The 27,637-nt window shown below is 42.5% G+C and overlaps 2 protein-coding genes across 4 annotated transcripts in view; one reads left to right on the top strand and one right to left on the bottom strand.

Moving 5' to 3' along the window:
• Positions 1-3,448, top strand: part of F13B (coagulation factor XIII B chain) — a 42,276-nt gene extending 38,828 nt beyond the window's left edge. For both annotated transcript variants that reach the window (XM_056528038.1, XM_056528039.1), the window contains exons 10-11: positions 485-664; positions 3,103-3,448. In XM_056528038.1, the coding sequence (XP_056384013.1) occupies positions 485-664; positions 3,103-3,311 (389 nt within the window). In that variant the 3' untranslated portion in view covers positions 3,312-3,448. The remainder of the gene's footprint in view (positions 1-484; positions 665-3,102) is intronic.
• A 4,022-nt stretch (positions 3,449-7,470) lies between these two features.
• Positions 7,471-27,637, bottom strand: part of HENMT1 (HEN methyltransferase 1) — a 49,051-nt gene continuing 28,884 nt past the window's right edge. For both annotated transcript variants that reach the window (XM_056523517.1, XM_056523516.1), the window contains exons 5-7: positions 13,119-13,301; positions 10,751-10,928; positions 7,471-8,069 (exon numbers count right to left, since the gene is read on the bottom strand). In XM_056523517.1, coding sequence (XP_056379492.1) covers positions 7,644-8,069; positions 10,751-10,928; positions 13,119-13,301 — 787 coding nt within the window. In that variant the 3' untranslated portion in view covers positions 7,471-7,643. The remainder of the gene's footprint in view (positions 8,070-10,750; positions 10,929-13,118; positions 13,302-27,637) is intronic.

Raw genomic sequence — 27,637 nt, 5'->3', positions numbered from 1 at the left:
TAAAATGGACAGAGATGTCAGCAGAGAGCACTGTGCTCGTGATGTCAGCAGAGAGCTCTGTGTTCCAAAAAGAAAATAATTTCCTCTGTAGTATTCAGCAGCTAATAAGTACTGGAAAGATTAAGATTTTTTAATAGAAGTCATTTACAAATCTGTTTAACTTTCTGGCACCGGTTGATTTATAAAAAAAAAATAAAAATAAAAATAAAGGTTTTCCACCGGAGTCCTTAAACGCCTCCTTACCTGTGCTGAGCTCCACTCTGCAGAATGAAGCTCCACTCTGCAGAGGCTTTATCTTAGGAATGGAGTGCTATATCTCAGGAACGGCTGAACAAATTGGGGTGAGGAATACATCATTTTACTCAGTATCACCCGACCACTAACCCCCTGTATATTTAGGTTAGTGGGGTTGATCCATCTGTCAGTTTCCATTTATTGTTATTATCATAAATTCACTAACACAAATCTTATTATCTCTGTCCAGCTTCAATGAAACCTTGTGGTCCTCCTCCAAAAGTCGAGCACAGCACAGATCATCCCTCACAAGAAGTTTATGACTCCGACTCTGTGTTTGTGTACCATTGCTCAGAATACCACTTCTTAAATGGCCACAATACGATTCGCTGCTCAAACGGACAATGGGAATCTCCACCAACTTGTATAGGTAAATCCAATTTAGAACATCAATATATATAACACCTTGTGATAAAAAGACATTATAATAAGGGTTTGGTTATAGAACAATGGCCCTACTGTAGATGTGGACCCACTGGGTCCCTAATGGCTTTTGTGTAGGAGTAACCTGGGAGCTGAGTCTAAGGGATTGTGGACTTTTCTACTAGGAATCCCCAGGTCGCTAACCCTGGAGTTAGTGTCTTTTCTTAGATCTAATGTTAGTATCTTATTTTGGACGTCTTCCTTGAATTCTCTACTTTTACAGATATGTTTTAAAGTGACAGCTAAAGAAGACAGAGTGAAACCGGCACTGCAATCCACAATGAATACTGTCCGGGAAATGAGACGCCGGCAAAAACACTTGTGGAGCTGCCATGGGGGGTGGAGTCCAAATTAGGCAAAATGGAAGCATAGAGTTCAAAGAAAGAAGTGGCTGCACTCACCCAGGGGTCTTGCCAGATGAAATCTTTATTCAATTATCCATACAACGGTATAGATGAAGAGGAGCAGCCTCGCAGCGACAGACTGTTTCCTGCGCCCTGAGCGCACTTCCTCGGGCTGCCGTTCGGCAGCCCGAGGAAGTGCGCTTAGGGCGCAGGAAACAGGCTGTCGCTGCAAGGCTGCTCCTCTGCGTCTACCCGCTATACCGTTGTATGGATATTTGAATAAAGATTTCCTCTGGCAAGACCCCTGGGTGAGTGCAGCCACTTCTTTCTTTGAACTGTATGTTTTAAAGTGTACCTGTCCTAGAGATATGTCCAAAGTTTTGATTGGTTGGGGATCGGTTGGTTGAGTGTTTAAACCCCAACGGATCGCAAGAACAAGCGGTCAGAGAAGTACATGGCCGAGTGCTTCGTTCCCCTCTTTCTGCTGGCAACCGATACATAAGTTTGTCTCAGTCACGTGGCACAGCTTTGGGAGGGACCGCACTTAATGCACTGTTCTCCTGGCTTGTTCTAGTGATTGGTCGGGATCTGAACACTCACAATCTGAGCGATCAAAACTTCTGACAATTCTCTACAAACATGTCAAAAAAATGTTGAAGTGTCAATGCACATTTAAGTACTTTTCTATAACCATCGCAGGGGGGGGGGGGCAGCCGCTGGGGACCCCTGCAATCTTTCAAGCAGCACCCCGCTATCATAGGTCTCCGGAGTGAACATCGCTCCGGGTGTGATGAATCATGATCACGGGGCCGGAGTATCGTGACGTCACGGCTCCGCCCCTCTGTGACCTCATGCTCTGCCCCCTCAATGCAAGCCTATGGGAGGGGGCGTGGTGGCTCTCACGCCCCCCCTCCCATAGGCTTGCATTGAGGGGGCAGAGTGTGACATCACATGGGGGCGGAGCTGTAATGTCACGAGGCTTAGGGGCGACCTAATAACTATGTATAAATATATCAGGGGACCATACAGAGATCTCTCCATGATCTATTTATACCCAGGACTGTATCTATAACAAGGGGGCATCCTCTACGTCTAGAGGAAAGAAGGTTTCTACACCAGCACAGACGGGGGGTTCTTTACTGTAAGAGCAGTGAGACTGGGAAATTCTCTCCCGGAGGAGGAGGTCATGGGGAACTCTGTAAAAGAATTCAAAAGGGATCTGAATACATTTTTGCAGAATAATAACATTACTGGTTATGTATATTAGATTTATAGGGACAGAACGTTGATCCAGGGATTTATTCTGATGCCATATTTGGAGTCGGGAAGGAATTTTTACCTCTAGTACGAGGGTTTTTTGCCTTCCTCTGGATCAACTCAGTAGGACTCATTAGGGTTATATGAACTTGATGGACTCTGGTCTTTTTTCAGCCTTATCAACTATGTTACTATGTATGATGGTAGTCTGATAATTATTATCTCCTATTAAAGGGGTAGTCTGGGGAACTTATCGCTATTCCCCTCCCCGCAATCACCTGTATGGTGCCCGGCAACTTACCCATCCTCGGAGCAAAGTGGCCCTCATCTTCCAACACAAGCAGGAGCGGCGGCCTACTCAGCTAATCCCCGGCTGAGATGGGACCCCACTCTTAGGACGGATAAGTTGCTGGGCCCCCGTACAGGAGATCTTAGGAGTCCCAGTGTTCGGACCCCCTGCGATCAGACACTTATCCCCTATCCTGTGGACAAGGGTTAAATTTAGCTCCCTGAATACTCTACTGGCCAGCGTTCAGAGCATTGAGTTCTGAACGCTGTGTGCAAGCTGGGTCGGCCACGCCCCCTTGTGGCTTCAAGCCACGCCCCTCAATACAAGTCTATGGGAGGGTGCGTGGCAGCCGTCACGCCCCTCCCATAGACTTCTTTTGAGGGGGTGGCCTGACCTCACACGGGGGCAGTGGAGTACCCCTTTAATGCCATGATGTAAAAAATGTTTATGGTCACCTTGAGAATACTTAATCCACTTTTTTTTCTATCCTTACAGTACCATGTGTTTTATCCAAAGAAGAGATGGATCGAAGCCATGTGCGCCTGAAGTGGGGCGTTGATAGCAATTTTATTTTACACGGAGAGGTTGTAGATTTCTTATGTAAACCGGGATATGAAAATTCTGCTTATAACGCTTACGCCTTAAGAAGTTGGTGCAAATTAGGAAATCTTATTTATCCAAAATGTTCACGAAGGCAAAGATAAAAGTACACAAATCTGTACGTGAACGTGTACATTTACGGAATATAGAGAAATGTATTTGTATCTATTGAGCATCAGCTTATTTTAAAAACATTATATATGTAAAAGTAAAAATTTTAGGGCAGTGTTTCCCAACCAGGGTGCCTCCAGCTGTTGCAAAACTACAACTCCCAGCATGCCCGGACAGCCTTTGGCTGTCCGGGCATGCTGGGAGTTGTAGTTTTGCAACAGCTGGAGGCACCCTGGTTGAGAAAGACTGCCCTAGGGTAATTCATATAACATGCACAGTGGGTGTCGGCTGTAACATGCAGCTATCACTGGTGCAACGGCCAGTACCCCAAAACACAATTGGCCATAAAACTCTTCGGTATATTATAAAAGTGATCAAGCAATAGCGTGGTAAAGTCTCCTTATGGGGGCAAATGGAGGTTGGGAATGAAAAAACAAAAACATCAATAAAATTGGCTACAATAGCAACACTTAAAGGGGTATTCTAGAATTTTTTTTTTTTATTTGACTAAGCTACAGGGGCTGTAAAGTTAGTGTAGTTCATAATATAGTGTCTGTACCTGTGTGTGAAGATTTTCACCCCAATATTTATTTTTACCAGCATACAAAATGACTGCTGTCTCAGATCTTTCCCAGGTTGCAATGCGGCCGAGACATTACATCACTAGTCAGCTGATGACAGGGAGCCTGTCTGCTTCAATGGGTGGAGGGATCGCTTGGTGGGAGAGAGAGATCTATCTGCAACTAATGCAACAGCTGTAGGCACCCTGATTGAAAACCACAGGTCTTTTGAATGGATGCATCTCATTTATGTTTCAATGGGTGGGGTGGCTGATGTGTGGGAGGGAGAAAAGAGTTATGGGATTTGTAGGCAAAAAAGAAAAGTCAAACAGGAAATACCAGTTCACAAAAAGATAGCCACAGTGTTATGGTAATCTCACAACATAGGCATTTAGCACCAAGACAAGCGCAGATCCTTCCTAAGCATGTCCATTACTGTCTGTCAGGTACGTACTAAAATCACCTTATCTTGGATACCCCCTTTAAATAATAAATAATGAATGAACATCCCAACTCTTGGACCACCACCTATCGTGAGACCTACCCCCTGTATCCCTTGTTTAGCTGTAAAGGACAGTCTTCTTCATGTAGCTGCTGTTCCTGGTACATTGGTGTGCTCTTACAGGGGTACTCTCTCTTTTTTTTTTTTTTAAATCAACTGGTGCCAGAAAGTTAAACAAATTTGTAAATGACTTCTATTTAATAATCTTTATCCTTTCAGTACTTATCAGCTGCTGTATGCTCCAGAGGAAGTTGTGTAGTTCTTTTCTGTGTGACCACAGTGCTCTCTGCTGACACCTTATGTCCATGTCAGGAACTGTCCAGAGCAGGAGCAAATCCTTATAGCAAACCCAAACCTCTGCTGCTCCAGACAGTTCCTGACATGGACAGAGGTGTCAGCAGAGGGCACTGTGGTCAGACTGGAAAGAACTACACAACTTCCTCTGGAGCATACAGCAGCTAGTAAGTACTGGAAGGATTAAGATTTTTTAATAGAAGTAATTTACAAATCTGAATTTGAGTAGAATACAGACATAGCGCACATCTACAATCTTGTATAATGATCTGATTGCTTCTCAGCATAATATCAAAAACTAACAGGTTGTTAGTATACATTTTTGATCAAAAAGTACAAGCCCACTCGCCACGTCAAGGCCACCTAGAGTGGGTCCCTAACGTCCCTAGCATAAAATGGCGTAGCACCGGGCGGCGACTACCACCGCCGCGACACCAGTGCCCACGGGGGGGGGGGGGGGGGGGGAGTGACCCACTGGCAGAGATCGGCCCCAATGCCACTCCAACCAGTCTATGGGCTGCACCCGCCCGCAGACACAGCGCCACGGCAGCATTTTTGATCAAAAATGTATACTAACAACCTGTTAGTTTTTGATATTGTGCTGAGAAGCAACCAGATCATTATACAAAATTGTAGATGTGCGACCATGTCTGTATTCTACTCGAATTCATATTGTGATTTCTATCCTTTCTTTTTTTTTTTGAACATGTGCTGCACTCTTCCCCATCCCCTCAGCCCAAACCTATATAGGTGGTAATTAGCCACACTAGGGCCATTTCACTCCTAGCAGCCTCCCAGTCTGACTGGGAGAGCAAGGTAAGTGAGCCATTGCACCTTGTTCACACTGGTGCGGTGCAGGGCGGCGTCCGTTGCTGCCGTGGCGCTGTGTCTGCGGGCGGGTGCGGCCCATAGACTGGTTTGAGAGGCATTGGGGCCGCTCTGCCAGTGGGCTGCTCCCCCCAACCCCCCCGTGGGCATCTGTGTCGCGGCGGTGGTGGTCGCCGCCCGGTGCTACGCCATTTTATGCTAGGGCGTTAGGGACCCACTCTGAATAGGTGGCCTTGACGTGGCGAGTGGGCTTGTACTTTTTGATCAAAAATGTATACTAACAACCTGTTAGTTTTTGATATTGTGCTGAGAAGCAACCAGATCATTATACAAGATTTTAGATGTGCGCTATGTCTGTATTCTACTCGAATTAATTTACAAATCTGTTTAACATTCTGGCAACAGTTGATTTAAAAAAATTGTTTTCCATCGGAGTACCCCTTCAATGCATTTTAAGGGGCCAGTGCGCACATTCCAAATGGGTCATCCACCTTCCCCTGCCTGGCACTACCTATTTAATGCTACTCCGCCCACTCACCAGTGCCCGAGCAAAAGTGTAGGTATTCCCTTGGCAAAGATGTATTGTTTTGCTATCCTGCATCTGACCTGTGCAGTTTTACTTGTCTACTACTCTGGCCCTCCAGTACATGGCCTGGAATCCTGACCCTGAACCTGTGTCACCAGACAGAACATGATGCAGAGCCTTTGCCGCCTGCTATGACGCCGCTACCTGGCCGCAGCCAACTATCCAAGCATCAACTAGTGTCCCCATCCCTGGTATCATCTCATTTAACTTTTCCAGAAAGAAACATGGATGTGCACTGGACGGTTATCCATAAATGTATCCATGTCCTTCCCTAAAAAAGAGGCCTATAAGGAGCATTCTGTTCTTTCCAGTTAAGAAACAATTGTGTTACATATCTCTAGAATTGCAGAAGTTACTGAAATCATTTTACTTTAAGCAAATAAAATGTTTATTTTTAAATAAGAATTCGCTAACTAAAATACAGATAAATGGAAACTGACAGTGGGTTGAACGGAAATAAATGCAATACACCGGGTTATAGTGCCAGTAAACCAGGGGTATCACCTGCCCGAGTCCGCAGTCCGGAGATACTCGTTGTATTAGCCTCCATTGCTAATTTGGAAATGGCCAACTGCAATGGAGGCAGGACATGGAGTACCCAGCATCCCTGCCTCCATCCCCTCTGCTCCTATATGCCTGCCCACCTCATGAATATTCATTAGACCCCTTCACCCATGTGAGCGTAAGGTGGGTGGGCATTTCGGTGCAGAGGGGACGGAGTATGCCGGGTCCCACCTCTATTGCACAAAGACGGCCATTTCCTGATTAGCAATGCCGGCTAATACAACATGTAATACAATTGTGGATCCAGGAAAGTGATACCTTATGGTCATCTGATTCACCCACAGTCTAACCCTGTGTATTGGACAAGTGCGGGTCAGTTTCCTTTTAAAATAAAAGCAATAAGTACATAGCAGTCCTTGGATGCACATAAACCATTGGAATAAAAAAAAAATTTAATAAAAAATAAATAACTAAAAAGACACAGTCTAGTGTGTGAAACGACCAACTTGGCCACAACCAACATGCTTAAAGGGGTACTCCGGTGGAAGACAATTTTCTCAAAATCAACTGGTGCTAGAAAGTTAAACAGATTTGTAAATCTTAAAGGGATATTCCGGGTAAAAACATCTTATACCCTATCCAAAGGATAGGGGATAAGATGTCTGATCATGGGGGGGGGGGGGGGGCCCGCTGCTGGGACCACCCGCGTTCTCTCTGCAGCACCCACATTCTATGCGGGGACTGCGTCTCCAGTTTCTGAAACCTCCAGGTTTCCAGGACTGGGGACGTGATGTCACGCCACGCCCCCTCCATTCACGTCTATGGGAGGGGGCGTGACTGCCGTCACGCCCCCTCCCATAGACATGAATGGAGGGGGCATGGCGTGACGTCACGTCCCCAGTCCCGGAAACCAAAAAGAAAAGAACTTCCTCTTGAGTATACAGCAGCTGATATGTACTGGAAGGATTAAGATTTTTAAATAGAAGTAATTTACAAATCTGTTTTTAACTTTCAAATTGTTTTCCCACCGGAGCACCCCTTTAAATCTAAATCAGCCATTGCTCATATCAGAATCCAAATCATTCTCTACATGTAGAGGATATACAATGGCGCTACCATCCGCACTCAGCGTAATTTCTCCATTCATCATATTTCGGAGGACATCAAGACTTCCACAAAGTTCCTTCACCCTTGGAATGGCAAAGAGAGTTTCGATGGGTACATGAATAGCATCTCCTTCCAGAAATGGAGGTCTGGTATTGCTTTCCGTTGCAGTCTGGAGACTAGGAAGCCACTTTGACAAAACGGGTGGTTTGTCCTTATTGTCCGCCATATTGGTCTGGTCCCCATCTTCTTCAGGGAAGAGATTACGCAAGAAGTTGGCTTTGATACATTCTGCATGGGACAGAGCGGCGGTCAGGACTACTTTACGGAGATACCTTTCATCTTGAATACTTGGATATACCACATGAAGAACCTAAATCATATGCAGAGGAGAAAATAAGGTTACATTGTGACTAGTGGAGATTATTTGATCCGTAAAGCGTTACCTGTCATATCACAAAAAGAAAAAAAAATGCTTATGTTATTCACTAGGTCATGCAGATGCCTTTTTATGTGTCTAGCTTCTATATATGGCTCACAAATCCCTCTGTCATGCTCCTCACTCATTCTGGAAGGGGTGTGTCCGAGGCAAGCACGGATCCCGCCCTCACTCACTATGGATTCACTTCCTCCCTAAGTCTGCTGTGCTGGGCTGGGTCTCTTCATCCAATCACTGCAGGCTGCTCTGTAACCCCCTCTTCTCTGTTTTCATGCTACGGTCTGATAGGACAGGAGAGAGCACAGAGGAGTGCTAGTCCCGCCCTTACTTTTTGGGCTTTGTCCTGGCTTATGTTTCAGCTGGGACAAAGATGATGCTGCAGCCGGACAGGATTATGTTCTGAAGAAAGCTTGAAGAGAAACAAGCGCTGCAGACTCACAGGAATGGATGAGAGGGAGCCAAGATGTATTTCAAACTAGTCCTTGCAGGACCATTAATTGAAGAGAAATAACAAATAAAATGATGATGATGAGGAGGAGCCCTCCCTTCCTCAGATCAGTGTTTACATAGCGTATACAGTACAGGTAAAAGTAATCTGAAAATGGGCGCCAAACAAGAAGGGGGAGTGGCGTCCAGATGTTCATAGAAACAAGTGTATCAATCTTAAAAATACAAATAATAAAACATGAATCCAAAAAACATGCATATAGTAGTCTCTAGTAGTAAATAGTCTCTATAAAGATATAAACAATATGCATGAGACTACGTTAAGTTAGAAACAGCTGTAATTGTCACGGAGACCGGAAGCGGCCTGCTACTGAGTATCGAGTGCACTTGTGTTCTTCATGGCCGGTTGCTCGGACGCGTTGCTAAGTGTCTAGGTCACATGGGTGTGTCCAGGTCAATCAGCGCACTGTGTGTATGACAGGCTAGTAAACAAATGGCGCGTGGTGATCAGCGCACTGTATGTATGACAGGCTAGTAAACAAATGGCGTGTGGTGATCAGCGCACTGTGTGTATGACAGGCTAGTAAACAAATGGCGTGTGGTGATCAGCGCACTGTGTGTATGACAGGCTAGTAAACAAATGGCGCGTGGTGATCAGCGCACTGTATGTATGACAGGCTAGTAAACAAATGGCGCGTGGTGATCAGCGCACTGTGTGTATGACAGGCTAGTAAACAAATGGCGCGTGGTGATCAGCGCACTGTGTGTATGACAGGCTAGTAAACAAATGGCGTGTGGTGATCAACGCACTGTGTGTATGACAGGCTAGTAAACAAATGGCGTGTGGTGATCAGCGCACTGTGTGTATGACAGGCTAGTAAACAAACGGCGCATAGTGATCGATATATAGTGAATTATATCTTTCCTTCTAAACCGAATGTTCCCTTCAGAAGAGGAAGGACCCTCCACAACATCATAGCTCCAGTAGACTAAAAACCTCTCCCTTTGTGTCTACAGTAGGTTCATACAAGTGCGGCCACAACATGTACAAATGCTGTACGACGATACGGTTTTGTGACCGGACCTAAAACCGTGGTGTACTACAAAACCACAAAACTGGATACGGGGCAAAAATGAGCCGTCACTATCTGACTCCAGTCAGCTAATTCAAATGAATGAAATGCAGGTCGGATCCGGCTGGGATACGGGAGCACCGGGTTTTCACTCCCCCAGCCGGATCTGGTCCCCGTATTAAGAAAACGTGGTGTGAACCCAGCCTTACTTATCCAATTTCTGCTGATTAAACTTTAATTCTGTTGCGGCAACAGGATATATTTTTAAAACTCCCAGGCAACTCCATTGCCCGTTGCTTATCTATGGAACTGTTAGCAGTCCTACAGACATGCATGGGACTTCAGGCAAATCCGTAGATCACCTGCTTTAGCAGCGGGCAATGGAGTTGCCCAGAATTTTAAAATTGTATCCTGCCGCCGCAACAACAGTGAAGTTACAAATTAAATGTTAATGGCTAAAATACCCTTTAAACTCTGTGGGACAACTCTACAGCGCCGTGTCCGTGTCCCCTATTATTGTATATATTACAGTATATTTTTCACACTGAATAGAGTCTAATGTTTAATGTTATACATATTAAACCAGAAGAAGTTGACCAAATGCCCATAGCAACCAATCAAATTGCTTCTTTCTTTCTTTTGAAAAGGGCCTCTGAAAAATGAGTTATGGACAACTGATCAACCTTTTCTCTACACAGGTTTTGATAAATCTCCCCCTATTAGACCAGTACGGCCCCATAGACTAACATCACAATTCGGTCCAGGTCACATGACACAGAGCCAGGAGAGAAGGTGCTAAGCGCGCACTTCTTCCGGCTTGTTCCTGTGATCATTCGGGGTCTGTGTCTGATCCTGATTCATGACGAGAACGGGCGAGGAAAGAAGCGCGCGGCATCTCTCTGTAACTATTAGACCAGGACGGCCCATAGACTAACATTAGGAGTCCGTCCAGGCCGCACTTCTTCTTGCTTGTTCTAATGATCATTGGGGGTCTCGCCACGGTTGGTGATCAGAGATCTAAATGGTAGTGAGTGATTCCAATAATTCTTCCTGTGAGAACGGACAAGCATAATAAGAAGTAAACATAGTACGTACGCTCCTGTAAACACCTTTGTACTTCTTCTTGTTACTTATGGATTCCTCAGTCTCCATGTAGTTCTTGGTGAATATTCCAATTTGGGAGCAGTAACCAACATCTTGACTTTCTGGTCCGGCTTCTCCAACTCCAGTAAACTCTACCGTGTAATTGTACGTCCTGGACATATTCATGGCCCTGGGGTTACAATAGAGAGGTTACAAGGTTACTAAACGAGCGCCGATGTACAAGGACGGCATTCATATGAAGAGTGTAATAGGGCCCTACGTATGACATTTTTTGTTATTTTTTTTTAAATAAACAACAAAAAACGTCATACTTAGGGCCCTATTACACGCTTCATATGAATGCCAACCTGGTACATCGGCGCTCGTTTAGTGAGCCTATTGCAAGGCTCAACTATTGTGCAGGGAGGGCCGCAAAAATTATGAATGGTTTGTTTGTGCAGCCCTTTGATACAGAAGTTCGCCAGCCGCGAATGCTCTATTACGCACAGAAATGTGCAGCCGACGAGCAAAGTTTTTTTTTTTTTTTACAAATATGCATAGCAATGGTGTTCCTGCACTTTTTTCCACAGCATGAACATTATTCATGAGTGACCAATGTCAAGCAATGTTTGACAGCCGCATAGAGAATGAATGGAGCGCTGGCTGTACATACGGGGGAGTCCACCATTCATTCTAGGGACAATATTGTCCCTGTTCTTGGGTTCCTCATTATTCCTGATATCCCCTATCATGTGGAGATGAATACTCAGGTGGTTAGTGTGGGGGATCCTGAGTAAAATGATGTACAGTGACCCCTCGACCTACGATGGCCCCGACATACGCCTCTCAGAGGCCATCGCATGTTGAAGGCAGCATCAACATACGATGCTTTTGTATGTCGGGGCCATCGCATAAACGGCTATCCGGCAGCGCAGACTGCTTCAGCTGCCACCGGATAGCCGTTTACTGTGACCCGTGTGGTCCGTTGCCGATCACTTACCTGTCCTCGGGGCTCAGACGCGTCCTCTTCAGGATCCCCTGCATCATCGGCGCTCTCCATCGACGTCAACATGTCGCTGCACACGCCGTCCCGTCATCCAATAGGAGCGGTGTTCGCAGCGACGTGATGGCGGCGACGGAGAGCGAGGATGCCGGGGAAGCAGAGGCCTTGCCGGAGCATTGGGGACACCACGGGGACGCGGCGACAGTGATGGACGGCGACATCCAGGGCAGCGGTGACGGTCCGGAGCGGCGGGGACAGTTGAGTACAACTTCCTCTAACAGTGGTCTTCAACCTGCGGACCTCCAGATGTTGCAAAACTACAACTCCCAGCATGCCCGGACAGCCGTTGGCTGTCCGGGCATGCTGGGTGTTGTAGTTTTGCAACATCTGGAGGTCCGCAGGTTGTAGACCACTGTCCTATACTTTACATTGCACGGATCCCTCAACATACGATGGTTTCAACAAACGATGGTCCATTTGGAACGGATCACCATGGTATGTTGAGGGACCACAATCCATTCAGCCGTTCACATGATATCTGCACCGCCCTGCTTGTTTATACTCATCTCCTTGAAGATAGGGGCAGCGCGAACTGGACCCAGAGGACTGTGTTAGAGGCGCAGATAGTCTTCAAACCCGCCCCTGGTGCAGATAAGAGTTAATTTGCATATAGCAGGATTGTGCTGTATCTCGTGTACGGCTGAACAGATTGAGGTAAGGAATACCTTGTTTTACTCAGGATCACCCACACTACCCACCTGTATATTCAGGTGAGAGGGTTAATCGTCTTGTCCGTTCCCTTTAAAGGGGTACTCCAGTGAAAACCTTTTTTCTTTTAAATCAACTGGTGGCAGAAAGTTAAACATATTGGTAAATTACTTCTATTAAAAAATCTTAATCCTTCCTGTACTTATTAGCTGCTGAATACTACAGAGGAAATTCTTTTCTTTTTGGAATGCTCTCTGATGACATCACGAGCACAGTTCTCTCTGCTGACGTTATTATAATAATAATAACGCTTTATTTATTGTTGTCCTTAGTGGGATTTGAACCCAGGTCCCAAGCACTGCAAGGCAGCAGTGCTAACCAATGAGCCACCATGCTTCCCTTAGCATACATCTGCTCTGCATGGTTGCTAAAATGGACAGAGATGTCAGCAGAGAGCACTGTGCTCGTGATGTCATCAGTGTTCCAAAAAGAAAGGAATTTCCTCTGTAGCATTCAGCAGCTAATAAGTACTGGAAGGATTAATATTTTTTAATAGAAGTAATTTACAAATATGTTTAACTTTCTGCCACCAGTTGATTTAAAAGAAAAAAGGTTTTCACCGGAGTACCCCTTTAAATATCATGAATTGACACAAATGTGACAACATACCAGGTCTGAAACTCTTTCCTGTTCCATTCAAACTTGTGGTCTGGGTGTCTGAAGCGTGAATTGTCAGAAAGTAAGACATTAAACTCTACATTCGGAGTACTGATCAATACAGCGTCAGGAGCCATAAAACCAAAGAGCGCGTCCTGGAACTTCTCAAGGTCCTCAGTTACTAGATGTTCGATCCTTCAGGAATAAATACATGAAAAACAAATTACATCTTCCGGAGGATAAAAACAGCAGAATCACATTGGAAAACATTATCGGTGAGAAAGATATTTGTCAACTTTTCTTAAAGGGAAGGTGTCGTCAGAAAATGACCTTTTGTTTAAATCAAGTATTTATGTAAAATGTTTTTTTTTAAATAATTTTGGAGAGGTTTTTTTCAAATTTTTTTATTTTACCATCTATATTATAAAATAATCCTGAAATCTTGCAGTTTTCATTCTTACCACTAGGCCTAACACTTAGCTGACCCTTACTAGATCATTTCCTAGCAGTCTCCTCCTTATCATCACAAACAGGATTATAGTGAATGGTGACACCACAGTATAGATAACTGAGGTACACACAATAGCTGATGCACACAGATCAGCCTCTCCTTCCTACAGAATAAGCACTGAAAAGGTCGCAGAGAACGCCCAGTTATGTTTCTAATTCATATGGATGGGCTAGGTCTTGCTGTAGAGCATCTCTCTAAATGCTGTTAAAAATAGCTCAGGCAAGATGGCCGCCCCTTAATAATGTACAAAAAAGGAAAAAAAATATACAATCAGAAAATATAAACAGATTAGAACAAAAAACAAGTTTCATTATCTGGCTCTAAACAGTAACAAAAATCTATGTATTTTCTTCAAGAAAATAGATTTGTAGATTTGCTGTAGATTTTTTGCACAAAATTTGCACATAGAAAATCCACATCAGATTACAATACCAGATGCATAGAGCAGTGTTTTCCAAACAGTGTGTCTCTAGCCATTGCAAAACTACAACTCCCACACCAGTGCTGCCAGCATTGCTGCAGAGGTTGAAGGAGAGGAGGTCAGCCTGCCAGTGCTCAGACCATGAACTGCATCAAATTGGTCGGCATGGCTGTAGTCGCAGATGGAAGCCTTTTCTAAAGATGAAGCACAAGAAAACCTGCAGTTTGCTAAAGACAAGCAGACTAATGACATGGATTACTGGAACCATGTCCTGTGGTCCGATGAGACCAAGATAAACTTATTTGGTTCAGATGGTGTCAAGCGTGTGTGGGGGCGACCAGGTGAGAAGTACGAAGGCAAGTGTGTCTAGCCTACAGTCAAGCATGGTAGTGGAGTGTGATGGTCTGGGCCTCATGAGTGCTGCTGGCACTGGGGAGCTACAGATCACTGAGGGACAAATGACTGACAACTTGTACTGTGGCATACTGAAGCAGAGCATGATCCCATTAGTTCAGAGACTGGGCCGTAGGGAAGTTTTTGGACATCATAATAACTCCAAACACATCTTCAAGACCACCACTGCCTTGCTAAAGAAGCTGAGGGTAAATGTGATGGACTGGCCAATCATATCTCCAGACCTAAACTCCATTGAGCATCTGTGGGGAATCATCAAACGGAATGTGGGAGAGAGCAAGGTGTCTAATATCCACCAGCTCTGTGATGTCTTCATGGACACTTTTGGCCCAAGTTGGACATTTACACTAAAAGTAGTGTACTCACTTTTGTTGCCAGGGTTTAGATATTACTGGTTGTGTGTTGAGATATTTTGAGGGGACACAACATTAAACACTGTTATACAGGCTGTGCACTCACTACTAGAGATGAGCGAGTTTTTGAAAAATTTGATTCGGCCGATTCGATTTGATCTGAAATTTGATTTGATCTGAATAAATTGTTGGCAAATGTTTATTAGCAATGTATTTTAATGATGTGTTTAATAAAGTGCGTGTTTGTTTCACTTTTTTTTCTCTATTTTTTTTTTACATTTTTTAGGTAGTACTACTACTCCCAGCATTGAACAGACTATTCCATGAAGGGAGCTGCAGTACCTGTGCTAATAGACAGATCACCCCGGGTTTCATTCCTGACACCCGCTGTGTCAGGAGTGATAGCTGCTGTGATCTGTCCTTAACTGCAGGTATTACTGCTCCCAACATGGAGCACACTCTGCTCCATGCTGGGAGCTGTAGTACCTGCATTAATAGACAGATCTTGGTGAGTGTCACTTCTGACACCCGATATGATCGTCCTGTATAAAGTATAGATGCGGGCGGGCGGACGCTTTTCTCTGGTCCCACTGTATTGTGAGTATATGCCGTATACATACCTATTATTCATATTTCCTGCAGAGAGCTGTGAGTGGCTGGAACCATCTGGCCAATCACAGCTCTCTGCAGGAAATATGAATAAGTGATGTGAATTCTATTCACATCACTGGCCGCCCGGAGTATAGTGCAGAGATGCGAGCGCAGGAGAAAGCCGCTCCATCTCTGCAATAGATAGGGCAATCACATCCAGTTTCAGGAGTGATACTTGCTGTGATCTGTCTATTAGTACAGGTACTACCGTTCCCATCATGAAACAGTCTGTTCCATGCTGGGAGTAGTGGTAATACCTAAAAAATAGAGAAAATAAAGTGAAACACACATACACACACTTTATTAAACACAATATTAAAATACATTACTAATAAAAAAAATTTAAACATTAATTATAAAAAATATATTATTTTTACATTTAAATGGCCCCTTTTTACATTTTTATTATTGTCGGCTACATTTTTTGGTCCCTGCCCACCCACATAAATTGATCTCTGTTAAAAAATTAACATTAACATTTTTTTTATAAGATTGGAGTCTACATTTTATAAGGCTGGTTTTACATTATGAGTATTCATCCGTTATAACATCCGTCATGTACCGTTATTTTATGGCCGTTTTAACACCTCTGCCTACAGACTCCCGCAGCCGTGACTACTACTACTCCCATCATGGAACAGACTTGTTTCCATGATGGGAGTAGTAGTTCCCGGGCTGTGGGAGTCTGCCGGTGGCTGGGGAGGCTACATTAGTGTTTGTACTACTATCTCCATTATGGAACAGACTCTGTTCCATGATGGGGGTTGTAGTGCAGGGGCTGAGGGAATGATTGCACTGGGTCTCACTTCTGACACCTGATGCGATCAGAAGTTTTTAAACAGGGGAGTGGGCGGCATGCTCTGCTCCGCTGCGATGTACGGTATATTTTTACTTTCACTTTTAAATTCCCCGCCAGGAGCCCTGAATGACCGCCACTGAGGAGCCATTCAGGGCTCCTGGAGGGGTTTTTAAACTACTAATTTGATCCCCAAATGTGTGCCCCCCATGCATATTTATAATAATTAATTGGCCTAAGTGTGTTTATAATAATTAATTGGCCCCAGTGTGCTTATCCCCCCCCCCCCCCAGTGTCCTTATTTTCCTTCCTCCCGCTGCCTGCTCCTCATCTTCTTGGAGCAGTGCAGCAGCGGGACATGTCAGGAACCGGCAGCGGTGAATGAAGCCGACATGTCCCACAAGAAGGCTTCATTCATTCACCGCTGCCGCCCAACATCTCTCCACTGCTGCCCTGCTTCTAGCGCCATCAGCTCACTGCCGGGACATGTCTATTCTCTGCTGCTCATCTCCGTCGGGTACGGACATTATTCAGCCGTTAGCACCCGTGATTTCATCCGTTATTATACATCCGTTTTTTTAATTATACAGTACAGAAAATGGATGTTTAATAACGGATGATTACTCATAGTGTGAAAGGAGCCTAAAATGTAGACTCCATTCTTGGGTGTATAAAAAAATTATAAAGCCACCAAAAACAAATAAATGTTAATGTTAATTTTTAAACAGGGATCAATTTATGTGGGTGGGCAGGAACCTAAAAATGTAGCCGACAATAATAAAAATGTAGAAAGGGGCCATTTAAATGTAAAAGTAATATATTTTTTATAATGAATTTTTTATTTGTAATGTATTGTATGTATTTATTAGTAATGTTATTCAATATTGTGTTTAATAAAGTGGGTGTGTGTGTTTCACTTTATTTTCTCAATTTTTTGGGTAGTACTACTACTCCCAGCATGGAACAGACTGTTCCATGATCGGAGCTGTAGTACCTGTACTAATAGACAGATCACAGCAGGTGTCACTCCTGAAACTGGATGCGATCGTCCTATCTATTGCAAAGATTTGGAGCGGCTCTATACAGCGCTCGCATCTCTGCACTATACTCCGGCCTGCCAGTGATGTGAATAGAATGGACTCACTTATGGGAGATACTGTATATAATGTGAGGGGTGGACTCACTTATGGGAGATACTATATATAATGTGAGGGGTGAACTCACTTATGGGATATACTGTATATAATGTGAGGGGTGGACTCACTTATGGGAGATACTATATATAATGTGAGGGGTGGACTCACTTATGGAAGATACTGTATATATAATGTGAGGGGTGGAGTCACTTATGGGATATACTGTATATATAATGTGAGGGGTGGACTCACTTATGGGATATACTGTATATATAATGTGAGGGGTGGACTCACTTATGGGATATACTGTATATATAATGTGAGGGGTGGACTCACTTATGGGATATACTGTATATATAATGTGAGGGGTGGAGTCACTTATGGGAGATACTGTATATAATGTGAGGGGTGGAGTCACTTATGGGAGATACTGTATATATAATGTGAGGGGTGGACTCACTTATGGGAGATACTGTATATATAATGTGAGGGGTGGACTCACTTATGGGATATACTGTATATATAATGTGAGGGGTGGACTCACTTATGGGAGATACTGTATATAATGTGAGGGGTGGACTCACTTATGGGAGATACTGTATATAATGTGAGGGGTGGAGTCACTTATGGGATATACTGTATATATAATGTGAGGGGTGGACTCACTTATGGGATATACTGTATATATAATGTGAGGGGTGGACTCACTTATGGGAGATACTATATATAATGTGAGGGGTGGACTCACTTATGGAAGATACTATATATAATGTGAGGGGTGGACTCACTTATGGAAGATACTGTATATAATGTGAGGGGTGGAGTCACTTATGGGATATACTGTATATATAATGTGAGGGGTGGACTCACTTATGGGAGATACTGTATATAATGTGAGGGGTGGACTCACTTATGGGATATACTGTATATATAATGTGAGGGGTGGACTCACTTATGGGAGATACTGTATATAATGTGAGGGGTGGACTCACTTATGGGATATACTGTATATATAATGTGAGGGGTGGACTCACTTATGGGAGATACTGTATATATAATGTGAGGGGTGGACTCACTTATGGGAGATACTGTATATATAATGTGAGGGGTGGACTCACTTATGGGATATACTATATATAATGTGAGGGGTGGACTCACTTATGGAAGATACTATATATAATGTGAGGGGTGGACTCACTTATGGGATATACTGTATATATAATGTGAGGGGTGGACTCACTTATGGGAGATACTGTATATAATGTGAGGGGTGGACTCACTTATGGGATATACTGTATATATAATGTGAGGGGTGGACTCACTTATGGGAGATACTATATATAATGTGAGGGGTGGACTCACTTATGGAAGATACTGTATATATAATGTGAGGGGTGGAGTCACTTATGGGAGATACTGTATATATAATGTGAGGGGTGGACTCACTTATGGGATATACTGTATATATAATGTGAGGGGTGGACTCACTTATGGGATATACTGTATATATAATGTGAGGGGTGGACTCACTTATGGGATATACTGTATATATAATGTGAGGGGTGGACTCACTTATGGGATATACTGTATATATAATGTGAGGGGTGGAGTCACTTATGGGATATACTGTATATATAATATGAGGGGTGGACTCACTTATGGGAGATACTGTATATAATGTGAGGGGTGGACTCACTTATGGGAGATACTGTATATAATGTGAGGGGTGGACTCAATTATGGAAGATACTGTATATATAATGTGAGGGGTGGAGTCACTTATGGGAGATACTGTATATATAATGTGAGGGGTGGACTCACTTATGGGATATACTGTATATATAATGTGAGGGGTGGAGTCACTTATGGGATATACTGTATATATAATGTGAGGGGTGGACTCACTTATGGGATATACTGTATATATAATGTGAGGGGTGGAGTCACTTATGGGAGATACTGTATATATAATGTGAGGGGTGGACTCACTTATGGGAGATACTGTATATATAATGTGAGGGGTGGACTCACTTATGGGATATACTGTATATATAATGTGAGGGGTGGACTCACTTACGGGAGATACTGTATATAATGTGAGGGGTGGACTCACTTATGGAAGATACTATATATAATGTGAGGGGTGAACTCACTTATGGGATATACTGTATATATAATGTGAGGGGTGGAGTCACTTATGGGATATACTGTATATAATGTGAGGGGTGGACTCACTTATGGGAGATACTGTATATAATGTGAGGGGTGGACTCACTTATGGGAGATACTGTATATATAATGTGAGGGGTGAACTCACTTATGGGAGATACTGTATATAATGTGAGGGGTGGACTCACTTATGGGATATACTGTATATAATGTGAGGGGTGGAGTCACTTATGGGAGATACAATATATAATGTGAGGGGTGAACTCACTTATGGGAGATACTGTATATAATGTGAGGGGTGGACTCACTTATGGGAGATACTATATATAATGTGAGGGGTGGACTCACTTATGGAAGATACTATATATAATGTGAGGGGTGAACTCACTTATGGGATATACTGTATATATAATGTGAGGGGTGGAGTCACTTATGGGATATACTGTATATAATGTGAGGGGTGGACTCACTTATGGGAGATACTGTATATAATGTGAGGGGTGGACTCACTTATGGGAGATACTGTATATATAATGTGAGGGGTGAACTCACTTATGGGAGATACTGTATATAATGTGAGGGGTGGACTCACTTATGGGATATACTGTATATAATGTGAGGGGTGGAGTCACTTATGGGAGATACAATATATAATGTGAGGGGTGGACTCACTTATGGGAGATACTGTATATATAATGTAAGGGGTGGAGTCACTTATGGGAGATACTGTATATATAATGTGAGGGGTGGACTCACTTATGGGATATACTGTATATATAATGTGAGGGGTGGACTCACTTATGGGAGATACTGTATATATAATGTGAGGGGTGGAGTCACTTATGGGATATACTGTATATATAATGTAAGGGGTGGACTCACTTATGGGATATACTGTATATATAATGTGAGGGGTGGACTCACTTATGGGAGATACTGTATATATAATGTGAGGGGTGGACTCACTTATGGGATATACTGTATATATAATGTGAGGGGTGGACTCACTTATGGGATATACTATATATATAATGTGAGGGGTGGACTCACTTATGGGATATACTGTATATATAATGTGAGGGGTGGACTCACTTATGGGATATACTGTATATAATGTGAGGGGTGGACTCACTTATGGAAGATACTATATATAATGTGAGGGGTGGACTCACTTATGGGATATACTGTATATATAATGTGAGGGGTGGACTCACTTATGGGAGATACTGTATATAATGTGAGGGGTGGACTCACTTATGGGATATACTGTATATATAATGTGAGGGGTGGACTCACTTATGGGAGATACTATATATAATGTGAGGGGTGGACTCACTTATGGGAGATACTGTATATAATGTGAGGGGTGGACTCACTTATGGAAGATACTGTATATATAATGTGAGGGGTGGAGTCACTTATGGGAGATACTGTATATATAATGTGAGGGGTGGACTCACTTATGGGATATACTGTATATATAATGTGAGGGGTGGAGTCACTTATGGGATATACTGTATATATAATGTGAGGGGTGGACTCACTTATGGGATATACTGTATATATATTGTGAGGGGTGGACTCACTTATGGGAGATACTGTATATATAATGTGAGGGGTGGACTCACTTACGGGAGATACTATATATAATGTGAGGGGTGAACTCACTTATGGGAGATACTGTATATAATGTGAGGGGTGGACTCACTTATGGGAGATACTATATATAATGTGAGGGGTGGACTCACTTATGGAAGATACTATATATAATGTGAGGGGTGAACTCACTTATGGGATATACTGTATATAATGTGAGGGGTGGACTCACTTATGGAAGATACTGTATATATAATGTGAGGGGTGGACTCACTTATGGAAGATACTGTATATATAATGTGAGGGGTGGAGTCACTTATGGGAGATACTGTATATATAATGTGAGGGGTGGACTCACTTATGGGATATACTGTATATATAATGTGAGGGGTGGAGTCACTTATGGGATATACTGTATATATAATGTGAGGGGTGGACTCACTTATGGGATATACTGTATATATATTGTGAGGGGTGGACTCACTTATGGGAGATACTGTATATATAATGTGAGGGGTGGACTCACTTATGGGATATACTGTATATATAATGTGAGGGGTGGAATCACTTATGGGAGATACTATATATAATGTGAGGGGTGAACTCACTTATGGGAGATACTGTATATAATGTGAGGGGTGGACTCACTTATGGGAGATACTATATATAATGTGAGGGGTGGACTCACTTATGGAAGATACTATATATAATGTGAGGGGTGAACTCACTTATGGGATATACTGTATATAATGTGAGGGGTGGACTCACTTATGGAAGATACTGTATATATAATGTGAGGGGTGGACTCACTTATGGAAGATACTGTATATATAATGTGAGGGGTGGACTCACTTATGGGAGATACTATATATAATGTGAGGGGTGGACTCACTTATGGAAGATACTATATATAATGTGAGGGGTGAACTCACTTATGGGATATACTGTATATAATGTGAGGGGTGGACTCACTTATGGGAGATACTGTATATATAATGTAAGGGGTGGAGTCACTTATGGGAGATACTGTATATATAATGTGAGGGGTGGACTCACTTATGGGATATACTGTATATATAATGTGAGGGGTGGACTCACTTATGGGATATACTGTATATATAATGTGAGGGGTGGACTCACTTATGGGAGATAGTGTATATATAATGTGAGGGGTGGACTCACTTATGGGATATACTGTATATATAATGTGAGGGGTGGACTCACTTATGGGATATACTGTATATATAATGTGAGGGGTGGACTCACTTATGGAAGAAACTGTATATATAATGTGAGGGGTGGACTCACTTATGGGAGATACAATATATAATGTGAGGGGTGGACTCACTTATGGGAGATACTGTATATATAATGTGAGGGGTGGACTCACTTATGGGAGATACTGTATATATAATGTGAGGGGTGGACTCACTTATGGGATATACTGTATATAATGTGAGGGGTGGAGTCACTTATGGGATATACTGTATATATAATGTGAGGGGTGGACTCACTTATGGGATATACTGTATATATAATGTGAGGGGTGGAGTCACTTATGGGAGATACTGTATATATAATGTGAGGGGTGGACTCACCTATGGGAGATACTGTATATAATGTGAGGGGTGGACTCACTTATGGGAGATACTGTATATATAATGTGAGGGGTGGACTCACTTATGGGATATACTGTATATATAATGTGAGGGGTGGAGTCACTTATGGGATATACTGTATATATAATGTGAGGGGTGGACTCACTTATGGGATATACTGTATATATAATGTGAGGGGTGGACTCACTTATGGGATATACTGTATATATAATGTGAGGGGTGGAGTCACTTATGGGATATACTGTATATAATGTGAGGGGTGGAGTCACTTATGGGAGATACTGTATATATAATGTGAGGGGTGGAGTCACTTATGGGAGATACTGTATATATAATGTGAGGGGTGGACTCACTTATGGGAGATACTGTATATATAATGTGAGGGGTGGAGTCACTTATGGGAGATACTGTATATATAATGTGAGGGGTGGAGTCACTTATGGGATATACTGTATATATAATGTGAGGGGTGGACTCACTTATGGGAGATACTGTATATATAATGTGAGGGGTGGACTCACTTATGGGATATACTGTATATATAATGTGAGGGGTGGACTCACTTATGGGATATACTGTATATAATGTGAGGGGTGGAGTCACTTATGGGAGATACTGTATATAATGTGAGGGGTGGACTCACTTATGGGAGATACTATATATAATGTGAGGGGTGGACTCACTTATGGGAGATACTGTATATATAATGTGAGGGGTGGACTCACTTATGGGAGATACTGTATATATAATGTGAGGGGTGGACTCACTTATGGGATATACTGTATATAATGTGAGGGGTGGACTCACTTATGGGAGATACTATATATATAATATGAGGGGTGGACTCACTTATGGGAGATACTATATATAATGTGAGGGGTGGACTCACTTATGGGAGATACTGTATATATAATGTGAGGGGTGGACTCACTTATGGGAGATACTATATATATAATATGAGGGGTGGACTCACTTATGGGATATACTGTATATATAATGTGAGGGGTGGACTCACTTATGGGATATACTGTATATATAATGTGAGGGGTGGACTCACTTATGGGATATACTGTATATATAATGTGAGGGGTGGACTCACTTATGGGAGATACTGTATATAATGTGAGGGGTGGACTCACTTATGGGATATACTGTATATATAATGTGAGGGGTGGACTCACTTATGGGAGATACTGTATATATAATGTGAGGGGTGGACTCACTTATGGGAGATACTGTATATATAATGTGAGGGGTGGAGTCACTTATGGGATATACTGTATATATAATGTGAGGGGTGGACTCACTTATGGGAGATACTGTATATAGTGTGGGGGATGGACTCACTTATGGGAGATACTGTATATATAATGTGAGGGGTGGAGTCACTTATGGGAGATACTATATATATAATGTGAGGGGTGGAGTCACTTATGGGATATACTGTATATATAATGTGAGGGGTGGACTCACTTATGGGATATACTGTATATAATGTGAGGGGTGGAGTCACTTATGGGATATACTGTATATATAATGTGAGGGGTGGAGTCACTTATGGGAGATACTGTATATAATGTGAGGGGTGGACTCACTTATGGGAGATACTATATATAATGTGAGGGGTGGACTCACTTATGGGATATACTGTATATATAATGTGAGGGGTGGACTCACTTATAGGAGATACTGTACATATAATGTGAGGGGTGGACTCACTTATGGGAGATACTGTATATATAATGTGAGGGGTGGATTCACTTATGGGATATACTGTATATATAATGTGAGGGGTGGACTCGCTTATGGGATATACTGTATATATAATGTGAGGGGTGGACTCGCTTATGGGAGATACTGTATATATAATGTGAGGGGTGGACTCACTTATGGGAGATACTGTATATATAATGTGAGGGTGGACTCACTTATGGGATATACTGTATATATAATGTGAGGGATGGACTCACTTATGGGAGATACTGTATATATAATGTGAGGGGTGGACTCACTTATGGGATATACTGTATATATAATGTGAGGGGTGGAGTCACTTATGGGATATACTGTATATATAATGTGAGGGGTGGACTCACTTATGGGATATACTGTATATATAATGTGAGGGGTGGACTCACTTATGGGATATACTGTATATATAATGTGAGAGGTGGAATCACTTATGGGATATACTGTATATATAATGTGAGGGGTGGAGTCACTTATGGGATATACTGTATATATAATGTGAGGGGTGGACTCACTTATGGGATATACTGTATATATAATGTGAGGGGTGGACTCACTTATGGGATATACTGTATATATAATGTGAGGGGTGGAATCACTTATGGGATATACTGTATATATAATGTGAGGGGTGGACTCACTTATGGGATATACTGTATATATAATGTGAGGGGTGGAGTCACTTATGGGATATACTGTATATATAATGTGAGGGGTGGACTCACTTATGGGATATACTGTATATATAATGTGAGGGGTGGACTCACTTATGGGATATACTGTATATAATGTGAGGGGTGGAGTCACTTATGGTATATACTATATATAATGTGAGGGGTGGACTCACTTATGGGATATACTGTATATATAATGTGAGGGGTGGACTCACTTATGGGATATACTGTATATATAATGTGAGGGGTGGAGTCACTTATGGGATATACTGTATATATAATGTGAGGGGTGGACTCACTTATGGGATATACTGTATATATAATGTGAGGGGTGGACTCACTTATGGGAGATACTGTATATATAATGTGAGGGGTGGAGTCACTTATGGGAGATACTGTATATAATGTGAGGGGTGGCGTCACTTATGGGATATACTGTATATATAATGTGAGGGGTGGACTCACTTATGGGATATACTGTATATATAATGTGAGGGGTGGACTCACTTATGGGAGATACTGTATATATAATGTGAGGGGTGGACTCACTTATGGGATATACTGTATATATAATGTGAGGGGTGGACTCACTTATGGGAGATACTGTATATATAATGTGAGAGGTGGAATCACTTATGGGATATACTGTATATATAATGTGAGGGGTGGAGTCACTTATGGGATATACTGTATATATAATGTGAGGGGTGGAGTCACTTATGGGATATACTGTATATATAATGTGAGGGGTGGACTCACTTATGGGATATACTGTATATATAATGTGAGGGGTGGACTAACTTATGGGATATACTGTATATATAATGTGAGGGGTGGACTCACTTATGGGAGATACTGTATATATAATGTGAGGGGTGGAATCACTTATGGGATATACTGTATATATAATGTGAGGGGTGGACTCACTTATGGGATATACTGTATATAATGTGAGGGGTGGACTCACTTATGGGATATACTGTATATATAATGTGAGGGGTGGACTCACTTATGGGAGATACTGTATATATAATGTGAGGGGTGGACTCACTTATGGGAGATACTGTATATAATGTGAGGGGTGGAGTCACTTATGGGATATACTGTATATATAATGTGAGGGGTGGACTCACTTATGGGAGATACTGTATATATAATGTGAGGGGTGGACTCACTTATAGGATATACTGTATATATAATGTGAGGGGTGGACTCACTTATGGGAGATACTGTATATAATGTGAGGGGTGGACTCACTTATAGGATATACTGTATATATAATGTGAGGGGTGGACTCACTTATGGGAGATACTGTATATATAATGTGAGGGGTGGAGTCACTTATGGGAGATACTGTATATAATGTGAGGGGTGGCGTCACTTATGGGATATACTGTATATATAATGTGAGGGGTGGACTCACTTATGGGATATACTGTATATATAATGTGAGGGGTGGACTCACTTATGGGAGATACTGTATATATAATGTGAGGGGTGGACTCACTTATGGGATATACTGTATATATCATGTGAGGGGTGGAGTCACTTATGGGATATACTGTATATATAATGTGAGGGGTGGAGTCACTTATGGGAGATACTGTATATATAATGTGAGGGGTGGAGTCACTTATGGGATATACTGTATATATAATGTGAGGGGTGGACTCACTTATGGGATATACTGTATATATAATGTGAGGGGTGGACTCACTTATGGGAGATACTGTATATAATGTGAGGGGTGGACTCACTTATGGGATATACTGTATATATAATGTGAGGGGTGGAGTCACTTATGGGAGATACTGTATATAATGTGAGGGGTGGACTCACTTATGGGATATACTGTATATATAATGTGAGGGGTGGACTCACTTATGGGATATACTGTATATAATGTGAGGGGTGGACTCACTTATGAGATATACTGTATATAATGTGAGGGGTGGACTCACTTATGGGATATACTGTATATATAATGTGAGGGGTGGACTCACTTATGGGAGATACTGTATATAATGTGAGGGGTGGACTCACTTATGGGATATACTGTATATAATGTGAGGGGTGGACTCACTTATGGGATATACTGTATATAATGTGAGGGGTAGAGTCACTTATGGGATATACTGTATATAATGTGAGGGGTGGAGTCACTTATGGGATATACTGTATATAATGTGAGGGGTGGACTCACTTATGGGAGATACTGTATATAATGTGAGGGGTGGACTCACTTATGGGATATACTGTATATATAATGTGAGGGGTGGAGTCACTTATGGGATATACTGTATATATAATGTGAGGGGTGGACTCACTTATAGGAGATACTGTATATATAATGTGAGGGGTGGACTCACTTATGGGATATACTGTATATATAATGTGAGGGGTGGACTCACTTATGGGATATACTGTATATATAATGTGAGGG

This window comes from Hyla sarda, chromosome 6 (assembly GCF_029499605.1).
Source record: "Hyla sarda isolate aHylSar1 chromosome 6, aHylSar1.hap1, whole genome shotgun sequence".
NCBI lineage: Eukaryota > Metazoa > Chordata > Amphibia > Anura > Hylidae > Hyla > Hyla sarda.
Note: the sequence above shows the minus strand (reverse complement) of the source record. Positions and strands in the feature narration are given on the sequence as shown.